The sequence below is a fragment of the Nylanderia fulva genome, unplaced genomic scaffold (genome assembly GCF_048542155.1).
Source record: "Nylanderia fulva isolate GAGA-0341 unplaced genomic scaffold, ASM4854215v1 Scaffold2, whole genome shotgun sequence".
Lineage (NCBI taxonomy): Eukaryota > Metazoa > Arthropoda > Insecta > Hymenoptera > Formicidae > Nylanderia > Nylanderia fulva.
In genome coordinates, this window is record NW_028190263.1 from 1,666,339 (window position 1) to 1,678,978 (window position 12,640).

Sequence of the window (12,640 nt, forward strand, 5' to 3'; positions counted from 1 at the left end):
TCATCTATTATCGATAAATACGCTATTTTCTTGTCAATAAGTAAATATCACTAGATTATCGATTGTCAGTAAATGAGTGTGCTACTTACCATTTTAATTTTCTTACATAGTTCAAAAATCAGTAATATATAAACGATAAGATAATATACAAAATCTAGGTTTGAAATCATATTTCGTGAAAATGTTGATTAATTAGATTCCAAAATGTGTGAATGGGTTGCGTATAATCATGTTATATTTCGAAATCGCAGATAAAGATTACTACAAATATATATGTGTCATCACATATGCACGCACATGTATACATTACATGAGTTAGAATAGATTAGAATGAGATACCTCGGGTACAAGTCCACAGTTCATCGACGATCGCCTGACAATTCGAAGCTGTTCTTTTTTTCCACAAAGTATAGGAGTAAAGAAAAGAAATTGTTAAATGAATATAAAATAAACAAAAACGCGCGAAGTGAAGAAAAATGATTCAGATATAGAAACAAAATGTTTCTCAAATGGAATTTCAAGGTATGTTATATTATTTAAATAATATAGCATAAAATATTTTATATTTATATTTATATGAATCGCTATCATCATATCTTTCGATTTACGATAAACATAAATAATACTTAATATAAATAATATTTCCATTTAAAATTATTAATTACGTCGATTTATATAAATATTTTTTATACTTACATATAAAACAGAATCATCACCTGATATAATATATCATCTTTCTTATTTCATAACTAATTTTTAGTTTTAATGTTTCATAACTTTTTAAAAAGTTTCTTGAAAATGTTATTTAGAAAAATAAATCAAGAATGATTTACATTAATCTGAAAATTTATTATCTTTTGCAGAGTGATAAAATCAAAATGAATGGGCAGTTTGAGCAAACAACCGAATTCGATAAACATTTTTGGGATTTTTAACAAGTCTATAGATGTTTATGAAGAAAAATGCCATTGATGTGAACCCCTGGAACATGTCATGCGGTGCAAAACAATTTTCAGAGATACGCCTTTCTTCTGAAAACTGATGAAGAGATCGGAGCTATCGCGCGATGGCTTCTCAATTTAAAAAATTCAATCAGTGATATTCTTTCCACCACCAGGATAGTTTTACGAATCATGCGAGTGAACTTTGCGAAGCGCCACATATCAATCTGAGTTTCATTATATCACTTTACGAAAGAGTGAAATGTATAAAACGTGATCTGCAAACTACTGATGTTTTATATCTACCAGTAATATTATGTTAATACTATTGTGTTTCCGAATTTAGAAGATTGTGTTAGAGTAATTGAAAATATCGTAAAGTGAGATTAAAAATATTAAATTTGACAATATTAAAAATTCACACAATGTCTCGCAATTACAGATACAAGTCAGAGATTGAATATTGAAAAAAAAAATACGTGTGTTCAATCAGAGAGTGCACAATTAATAATAACGCTCATAAAAAATTGTGATACCTATAATTCTATGAATACAGTGTGTGCGATTACATTTATTTTTGAAAAAGCAATTCTGCATTGAATACATGATCACTAATAGTATGATGTCACTCTGTGATTTGTCCGCGTGACGACGCGCACGTGTCATCGATCTGCGTATACACATAGCACTGAGTTTATTGTTTGTACAAAAGACATCTCGAGTGCCGTTATAAGGAACGAGCAGATTTTCGCTCGACTCTGCGTAGATTCATCGATTCTCGATTACGCTGATCATGGTCGCCGCAGATGACAAGATTATACGCGCATCGACGCGCGAGACTATCGAGTTGCACTTCCTGTCCTTTGCCTACGGTATATACCTGATAGTGAAACGATTTCTCAAATGGATATGGGACCCCAAGAAGTTCTTCATGCTACGACAGCGGGATCAACCGCCGCCGTGTCTGGTAGACAACAGCCTTGGTACGCATTCCTACGTGAAAATCAAGGTGAGAGGATACTATACATTTCTATAAATCATATCATGACATATGACCGAATGGCGTGAGTAAATATATACGAGATACGAACGCGGAGTAAATACTTGACCTTTGATAACTCGTGATGAGACGACAGGTTTAACACAGACTGCACTCGAAATTAATTCTCTAACAGTTAAAATAGCGAGTTTTATAATCAAATAATTTAATGTATAAATTAATTTATTAATTTAATAAAAAAAATGAGATTTTTCTTTTTAAATATTTTGTTATTTATTTTGCAAATTATGAACTTATTCCATTCTTACGATAAACTATCTTGCCTTCAACTAATTTAACGATATGAGCCGAAGATATAGTTTTTGTTTTCATAATCTTGGACACTCGAAAATAGTGTATTTGATTCTTATAATTATAAATCGATATGAATTCAACGTGTCATGACTCTATGTGACAGCCTCACCTTTTATGATATCAAGTGCAGATGACACTTAAATGCTGAAGAATAACATGTTGCACAACGTACATCGTGATAAAGTAGTTATTCTTAGGATAATTTGCAATTTTTGTTTATTCTCCAACGTAATTCGTTATAAATTCTGATAATAATATATCAATAATAATTATCGAAACAGATTTATTTATGTGGCTTAAAGCATATAAACGTACACAAGAAAATGATAAAAAATTTTGGTAAACAATGTGTGCTATATATACAATACATAAAAAGATAATATAATTGTTTTGTTATACATATAACAATAAGTTTAGTATCTATGCTATCATTATAATGATTTGCAGAAGAATTCCACACTATATTTTTGAACAAATTTCCTGCTGGTTAGTAGTAAACTGTAAAAATTTCTTTGCAATAATTAAAGATCAATAAACGACGAGTGCAATTAATAAGAAATACTGCGAAATCGGTTAGAAGCTCATTGTCTGTCTTTATCAATTTAGAAAAATGTGACGATAACAATTTATTGTTTAGTCTGGAAAGCACAGACGCGGAGGAGTCGGTCTGTCACAGAAAAAAATTATAAATCATTTAAGAGAAAGCTATTTTTTTCAATATAATTACTAATCGGAACAGACGGCAGTCTGATGTAATTTAATCATTTCTTGACGTTCATATTATGTACATATTATGCTTTTTTATTGTCATAATTACAGCGATATTAATATTTTCTCATTAAACCATGTATCGTAAAATGCAATTCTGTAAAAAAAAAATTATTGCATTTATAAAGTTTACTTGTTTTAAAAAATATACGCGAATGTTTGCATACGTGTGCGTTTATATATATTATATATATATATATATATAAATTTATATTATTTTCAAACTTAAAAAATAGAATAACAATTTCCTTCTGTTGTTCAACACATTTTTTCTTTCACACAGGGTGTTAAATTCCATTACGTAGAAGCGGGAGACAAGAGTAAACCACTCGTATTATTATTACATGGATTCCCGGATTGTTGGTTATCTTGGAGAGAACAAATTCCATGTCTCGCAAAACATTTTAGGTTCGATAATTTATGCAAATATTCGATAATTACTGCAATACAATATATAACATATAGGTATGGATATTATTATGATTATTTCTGATGTTGTTTTGTAGGGTAGTAGCTCTAGATTTAAAAGGATTTGGCGATAGCGACAAACCATTCAACAAACGAGCTTATAAAGTCGAAATTTTAATAAACGAGTTGAAGCAATTTGTGTTGACTTTCGGTGTGAAAACATGTAATATAATCGGCCATGATTTAGGAGGACTTCTGGGATGGTACATGGTCGCTTTACACGGAGAACTCGTTTATAAATTTGTTGCTATTTCGAGCCCACATCCTAATTTCTATTGGAACAGAGCATCGGGAAATTCCGCATTAGATGGAAAGTAGGTAGTATTTCTTCAATTTCTATATTTATTGCGTGAACTTTGTGTAAATGCTCTTATCAAAATGTCTTTTAAATATGTGAAATTATCTTTATAAATGTATTTTAATAATACAAAAGAACGTGATATGTTTCAGATGGGTACATTTTAGTAGACTACCATTTCTACCAGAGATAGATGCGCTCAAAGAAGACTTATCTATTATTAACGAGACATTTCATCATCTTCAAAAATCTCACAATAGCACAGAAAAAAGCTATGTCGAGGCGTATAAATATGCTTTCAGTAGGAAAGGTAAAGTAATCTCAACTATTAAAAGTTGAGTTCTTCTATGGCACGCATTCCATTCTTTTTGTGACTTTTTTATATTAAAAAATAATCGAAGTGATATTTTTTTAGAGGACTGGACAGGACCGATTAATTATTATCGCAATCTTCCGTTCACAAGATTGAATATAAATAATGGCGCACAAATTGATAGCAAAACATTGCTGATTGTCGGAAATATGGATCCTTTTGTGACGATAGAAAGTATCATCCAAAGTGCCGAACATGTAGAAGTGTCTAGAGTGAAGATCATTTCAGGGGCGCAGCATTTCCCGCATCAAGAAAAACCGATCGCCTTAAATGAGGCGATTATTAAGTTTCTTATAGGTGAGTTTTAGTCTCTCAGTATTTTACTCAATTCTTTCTTTGCGTATAAAGATTTAAATGAAAATATATATATATATATATATATTATTCGACAAATAATGTAAAATCCTAATATTTCGTACATAAGCAATAAGAGCAAATAATATTTTAGGCACAACAAGTAATTTGCCACCTTCAAAGATGGCTTCAAAGAGCCTTGTATCCTCCTGGTTAGGATCCTTAAGTAATACTGTTAAGTATGGCAATCATATGATTGACACTGTGCATAAACGGACCAACGACGTAGTAAATGTCTTACCCAGCAAAGCGCTTTATTTGGGTCAAACAAGTTAAATGGCGGAGAGAATGTAAGCTATAATATTTAGTATCATCTATTTAAATTTTACATCTTATTTTAAAGTATCCTACCTATTATAGAGATCCTATACTTATGCGTGTGAATATATATGAAATTCTTAAAAGGCTGATTTATGGTCCTATTTATTATTATTTTCTTTTTATATATAAATATATCATTATAATAGGAATTTTTGTGAATGATAAAGTCTCATGGTATGAAAATATTCACTTTTAATATGAGTAGATATGATTTCGACTTGTTTTTAATTTCTATAGGTATATTTTATAAGATATGTATGAATAAAATAGCATAACAGAATGAATTTTTTATGCATTGCATACAATTATTACTTAGAAATAGAATGCTCTAATGAAAAAATTTTAAGTTATAAAGAAAATTTGTAAAATTTTGAATATTAATATATTTTTGTAATAATTTGATAGCAATTAATATATATCAATTGTAATTAAAATATTAAATGATATAATTAATATTACAATAATTATGTCATATAAGAATATTTCGTTCAATTTATAATATAAATGCAGGATGGTTTATTAAACAAAAGAATATTCTATTCTATTATAATGTTAATTGTATATATATTAATTGATTAGATATTGCAGCAATAAATAATCAAATAAATTTTATGTTCAAATCTAAATAAATATATATATATATATGTGTGTATATATATTTAATTGCGTCAGGAATTATTTTTATAAATTAAGCAAAAAATGATATTATTAAGTTTTATGTAATCATGCATTATAAAATGCAATATATTTTGAAAATATATTGCATTTTGTTATGCATGTTGTTATATATTCCAAATTGTTATGTAAAATTTGTGAATATTATACAAAAAAAATAATAGTATATCATATAATAGTTAATATTATATAACATTCATACACAATAAATATAGCAATAACAAATTATGTAAAAATTGTCTCTTTTTTTTCTTTAAATATAGAGAAGAGTTTTAGCATTATATATTTAAAAAATATAACAAAATATTAATCTCTTATTTTTTTGCAAACGCATTGTTAGACTTGGTAATTTAATGTTCATGACATATATAAAAAATAGCTCGAGTGATTAAACTGAACACATATTGCTATATTTCTGTATGATATTCTCAAATTACAGATATAAAAATTGTTGTGTGAGGCAATGAGTATTTTGCGCAAAATTACGTCGACGATGTACTTTCTTTAGGCTTTTTCCTGGAATAAAATTGAGTGTTGTATATATAAAAGAATTATACATTAACAAAATTATAATATTAATTGAATTATCTTATACAGTGTCCATACTTTCCAAAGTTTTCGCTATCTTCTATCGTTTCTGGTAATTCACAATTCATCGTTTCTGGTAAAAGTAAACAAAGTACAGCGCCTAGCATTGGTCCTATGGCGAATATTACTGGAGGCAACCAAGGTTGAATAGTTCCCTGTGAATTATTTATATATAAAATATGACCTCTAGTTATTAATACAATTTCATTATTTCATTATAAAGATGTGCACAATAAGCGTATAATAATAATTAACCATTGTAGCAATATACGGTGCGATTATACTTCCGATTCTGGCAGAAATACTTCCCAAGCCAACGCCAATATTTCTTACGACAGTCGGAAATACTTCACCGCTGTACAAATATATCGTGGGGAAACTGATTGCCATACCCACGAGGCCTAGTGAGGCTAAAAATATCCTGGCACTTGCATTCGTCATTAAAGTTATCAAAAGTAAGCTAACACCAGACAAGATATTGCCTCCTATCAAGATTTTTAAACGAGACACTCGTGATATCAGAAACAGAACTATCACTGTCCCAGGTAATTCCATGGCAGCTGTAAATCTCATAAATGTTTAGTCAATATTCAAACGCCAAATGTTTGATGTAATCATAAAATACTGTCGTATTACCAGAAACTGCGACATTAATGAATATATCTCCGTCAAGATGACCCATGTATTGCGCCAAACCGAAGAAACACATGCCGCAAACGAACCAGTTGATGCTCACGCATATAGTCTTCAGTCTCAGATTCGGAGTTCTAAATAAATGCGTAATATTATATTTTTCCTTGCTCTTTGTGATTCGAATTGCTGCTTGATTCTCATGAGTTTCAAGAGCTACTTTCACATTTTCCACCGGTATCTTGTTTCGTTCGGCAGCTTTTAGCAAAATCCGTTCTGCTTGTCTCGGCTTGCCCATGGCTAGTAACCATCTCGGTGATTCTGGAATAATCCTATTTTGCGAAATGCATCTTAATAATTTATCGGAATTGATAAAATTAATCTTTGTTTTATCGAGGACAATTCTTATCCTAATTAGCGTACACATAATTTATGTATACATACCAGTAATACGCAAGTAAAAAAACTGATGGTATCGAGACAGCCATTTGAAAACCAGACCATGTGCCATGTGTCAAGTAAGAGATTAAGGGATTCATTAAGTGTCCAAGTAGAAATGGCACGTGGAAGAGAACCGACATGATTGACCGCCATTCAATTCCGATAATCTCCATAACTGCGCGCAATTAATTAATTCATTAATTTCGCAAATAATTGTGCTGTAACACTATTGCGTTCGACTTACGTAAAACAAAACTAACAAGCATCGTTCCACCAGTAGCTAAGGCACATATGAATTTCAGTATCAAAAACAATTCGTACCATGGTGCAAATGCACTTGCAAATCCAGTTACCGATTGCAACGCGATTGCGATCATCAAAGGCTTCTTTCGTCCAATTCTATATTTAAAAATAAATATAAGATGTAAAAATCTCTGAAGTCACCAGATGATAATTAAAAAATGGTAGTAATTTAATCAACCAACTCTGGCTATTTAATGATCTTTATTTAATATTCACGACGTTTCGGCCATGGGTTTCGGTCCTTATCAAGTGCTAAAACACAACTTTCTATATAGAAACTTAATTTCTGATCTTAAAATGTGACATGATATAATGTGAAACAATTAACTATCTTAAGTTAGTTAATGTTTCACATTATATCATGTCACATTTTAAGATCAGAAATTAAGTTTCTATATAGAAAGTTGTGTTTTAGCACTTGATAAGGGCCGAAACCCATGGCGGAAACGTCGTGAATATTAAATAAAGATCATTAAATAGCCAGAATTGGTTGATTAAATTACTACCATTTTTTAAAAATAAATATATCATCGATATTAATAATGTGTGAAAAAGTATAAATTATATAGTATATAGCATAAGTTTATAGCATGTATAAGTTATATAGTAGTTATATAAGTATAAGTTATATAGTATGTGTGAAAAAGTATATATTATAATATGTTTGATATTGATATCGAACGATTGCTCTGTAAAATTAATAATCAAATTTCATCGTAAAATATTGATTTTAAAAATATATTTACCTGTCAGCCATTACACTGAAAATTAAATTGCCAATAAGCACACCAAACATTGTGCAAGATTGTGCAAAATTTGCCAATTGTTCTTTATCGCATACTAAATTCCACTGAAAACATTAAAATGCAATGTTTGTATTTTTTTACATCACTCGGAATATTTTTACGCAATTGATTTATGAAACATTAATGTTGGAAAAAAGAGAAAGAAAAAGAATCACAATTATAACTTACTTGCGTTATAATACTTTCTCGGAATATTCGCTTATCGTATTTGAAGTCCGTGCACTTTTCCATAGTCCCGTTTCCTACATCAATTTCACATTTCATTATCGTAGAGTCATTAGTCGCTGATAACGGCGCAATGCATGAAAAATTAGTGGGTGGTGCAAGAAATACAATGGAAAGTTGATGCCAAGCTACTGGAAATTTGACGAGAGAGATTGCGACCACGATCACGATGTGCCATGGACCCATAGAGCCCATGGCCTCTTGAACGGTGTCCAGTGGCACAAGACCTGAAAAATAGTATATGTTATAATACTTGATAAAGCAAGAAAATATTCTCTTATCTATATATGCATTTATTACAATATTCTTTATTAAAATATAAAACATATAACACGAGGGCGGACTAAAAAATAATGCATATGTTCGCCTTATTTTACCAAGAACAAAAAGATGATGTTTAAAAAAGCAAAAAGATAGAATAAAAGTATAATTTATATAATCATTAATAAAGCCATTTAATTGGATTTATTAAAGAAGCAGATATATATGTAAATTTATAATCAATAAAAATTATACTTTTATTTTTTTTTTATCTCTTTTCGTTCGTGAGATAACCAAACGTGTGCATTACTTTTCTCAAAATATACAAAATTATTGTATGAACTTGCCCAATCTAGAACTGATTTTATCATATTTATTTGCGTTTATAATAAAAGCAGGGAGATACGCGAAACATTATGTGGTTAATAATATTTCTATGTTAAATTCTATGCATTAGATTCTCTAAATTGCAAGTTCACAAATATTAAATATGATAATAAGATGCAACACTTCTTTGCGGTAATAATTAACCGAGAATAATTCCGATTTTTATTATATTTTTATTATTATATTGCTCTTACAATCAAAAGCTATTCGGATAGCTATTATAATTGCTGACATAAAAAGCAATTAATATCGACTTTCTGTTTTAGAAATATATTAAATCTCACAAGACGTTTAATTAGACACGATATACTCTTTTAAAAATTCCGTAATTAAAAATTATAGTAAGCATTTGCAATTTTGTTGAAAGATAGTAATAGATTAGCGGAGAATAAATATGAAATAGAAAGAAAAAAAATTTATCATTGTGTGATTCTAATTATCAAAAGCTAACACAGCCTGATAATTCAATTAAAATTTTTCTTTATATTGCAATCCAAAATATATCAAATTATGATAAAATTTCTTATGTTTTCTACCGTCATATTTTACATAAACTACATGATCTCGAGTGTCAATGACCGATATATGTGCAGTTCATTGCAATAAACTGCAATAAAATTATTCGGATGTTCGAACCGGTCCTATTACAAATACGATATAATGACAAGATGTTATTGCATTGCGCAACGATAGCATATACATTTCCGTGTTGCAATAACGGTACTTATATCTCGTGTCACCGATATATCTAACTTCATAAAATGCATGCAGATTGTAATAATAGCCGTTACCTTGCACGTGAAACCTTAGTACATAAGATTTTCAAAACCGCAAAAGAATTAGATCAGTATTTCATAATTTGACATTATATTTCTATAAATCCAGAAGATAAAAAATCATAGATTATGTGTGCTAAACTTATATAATAAATATTTTTTATTATAAAAATTTTTCTTTTAATAACAAATCTCTCGAACGAATTAATCGCAGTTATTATCGAAATATTTATTGTCCTTTGTAGTTTCATATAAATTTTACAAAAAACCCTTTATTAAAAAAACACTTAGCTTTTACATACTTATATGTAAAATTTTTATATCACGCATAAAATATCCTTACTTTCCGCGAGATGTTTTAATTTCAATCGTGATTTCATTAAGGAAATCGTGCATAAATTGCGCTTTTATATTGCATAGAAAAAATTCAAAAATGGAAAATATTATTATATGAATATATTTAAAATTATATTTATCGGAATCAAATTTTAACGGAGAAGATAATGCTAATATCAAGAAAGAAATATCAAGATATCACATAATAGAAAATTAAAATGTTATATTAACAACAAGATATTGTTGAATCTTAACATGTGTAAAATTACTCAATATATGTAATTAGATGGAAAACTCAATCACTTTGACGAGTTACTGCCATTATGTCAATATTGTTTTTTTGGCAAAATAAAGTTGAAATATTTGAATCGAGAATTTGCACAGTGGGCTGAACTTGATACGTATCAAGAAATTAATATTTGCACAATTTTAATGCGACTTTGATTTGATGCAGATTTGAATTAATTGATATAAGGATGATATACACATCTCAATAAATCTTTGAAAGAAATTTGAACTTTATTTTGTTCATATATCATTCCTTCTCTCCATCTTTTTAATCTTTCTCACGCGTGCGTAAGTGAACTATTCAATGCAAATAAGCAAGTTAATACAAGATAAGTAAAATATGTAGGTGTATATGCACAGTCGTGTTTTGCATAATTGACAATGCACGGATACTCCATTTAATGCATGCAGAGACGCGAATCTTTTACGAGGAAAATACAAAATCTATAAATAGTAAAAAAAATTAATGTTACCAATTTGCAAAAATTTTGTTGCTAGATCATTTTAATCTGAGACTGCACGAATAAAAATGCTGATATAAATAAATAATTTAAAAAATATATTTTTTCCATTACTAATTTTATAACCAACTTTATAATTTTATTATTTGACACATTTCTCCATATCTTCATTAAGGAAAATTAATAGCAATAAACGCTCTTCTTATTTGATTAATCCACGAATTATAAAAGGCATGAAACGATCACAATCGAAATGGCAAATCAAGATATTTGATATTATTAATAATAAAACATTGTTATTCTACTAAAATGTTATCCTTTAATTGAAAATAGCATTATTAATAAGCTAATAAAAACTGTAGATAATATAATATTGATATCATTACCCATTTCGCGCCAATTTTTCACGACGTCACGTTGCATTTTCTCCTTAGTCTATTTTTTAAATATTAAGATTCACAATTATACGAACGATTGTTTGCTGTAAAATGTATAGAATGAATATTTAACATACAAAAATATGGCTGATTTATGCAATAACGTTTTCTATTGCATATAGACTTAAAAGTTACTATTTGTAGCAAAATGACTGATGATAAAATAGCATTCAATTTAGATAATAATCGAGAAAATACGTTTAAATCTATAAAATCTATAAAAAAATATATATATATATACACATATATTATACATATCACGATATCGTATAATTTACCTCATTATAATTAACTAGTCATCTGAAGGCACTTGACCAATGATTACATATAAGACATTTTTCATTACAACAGATGATGTGCAAGCATTCGATATAGTTGACATTAATGAATATATTAAGAAAAAGCAATAAGTATATAATGCTTTACAAAAATGCTTTAATGATGCTTTACAAAAGTATTTATCTCAAAATATAAAGCACCACATATTTTTATTCAAGACATTTTTATTCTCATTAATTTGTAATAAAATATATCCAATTGGTAATAAAATGTTTCCTAAATAGTCATCAATTCCTATAGCCACAGGTAGTGTATGCTCTCTTTTATGTGCGATAAAGAAAAGAAAAACAGAAAAGACAGGAAATAGTCAATTACATAGATTCCTTGGCATTGTTACGGCAAATTATAGCGAATAATATGTGAAATTGGGAACGCGATCAACGGAATATTCGTCGTTAGTTATTCGCGCGATTACACGCTATGGAAACTAGTTCTTACACACAGTGTGTGCATAACGGTGATGCAATTCAGAATGATACTTACACACGTGTGATTACGCATACACCGATCGCTTTAACGTTTAATTTTACGTATATATTTAGCGCGTTCGCCCTCCGATCAAGTTTCAAAAATGAATAATTTGCGCCAGCTAAATCGACTTACCTTTCATCGTTTCGGCCTACCGTTATACGTCCTCTTCGCCGACTGTAAATTTATTTTCAGGTCACGGAAAGACACGATTCCCGCTGCCGTAAATATTAACGTGTTGAGTGTACGAGAGACCGAAGCGAACTAAAAACAGATCTTAAGTTTTGCCATCTTACTGCCTTATCGACACGAATGGTAGGACGGGTGAGATCGAAGACGAGG

The 12,640-nt window shown here is 29.2% G+C and overlaps 2 protein-coding genes across 4 annotated transcripts; one reads left to right on the forward strand and one right to left on the reverse strand.

Annotated features, from left to right (window-relative positions):
• Positions 1-322: 322 nt before the first annotated feature.
• LOC114945304 (epoxide hydrolase 4) lies at positions 323-7,386 on the forward strand. The gene is made up of 7 exons (XM_029321446.2): positions 323-522; positions 864-1,950; positions 3,347-3,471; positions 3,570-3,845; positions 3,982-4,139; positions 4,245-4,499; positions 4,651-7,386. Exons 2-7 carry the CDS (start codon positions 1,735-1,737, stop codon positions 4,830-4,832), a joined length of 1,212 nt encoding a protein of 403 aa, XP_029177279.1. The 5' UTR covers positions 323-522; positions 864-1,734; the 3' UTR covers positions 4,833-7,386.
• Positions 5,886-12,579, reverse strand: LOC146723403 (organic cation transporter protein-like). Of its 3 annotated transcripts, none has more exons than XM_085482221.1 (10): positions 12,434-12,579; positions 11,441-11,489; positions 8,489-8,772; positions 8,261-8,364; positions 7,456-7,610; positions 7,215-7,386; positions 6,777-7,102; positions 6,396-6,700; positions 6,159-6,295; positions 5,886-6,068 (listed from the first exon to the last, which is right to left on the reverse strand). In XM_085482221.1, exons 2-10 carry the CDS (start codon positions 11,475-11,477, stop codon positions 6,035-6,037), a joined length of 1,554 nt encoding a protein of 517 aa, XP_085338347.1. In that variant the 5' UTR covers positions 11,478-11,489; positions 12,434-12,579; the 3' UTR covers positions 5,886-6,034. The 3 variants fall into 3 exon arrangements, with proteins under 3 accessions (XP_085338347.1, XP_085338346.1, XP_085338348.1); XM_085482220.1 differs by having other exon boundaries at positions 11,441-11,535; XM_085482222.1 differs by lacking the exon at positions 11,441-11,489.
• Between the last annotated feature and the right edge of the window lie 61 nt (positions 12,580-12,640).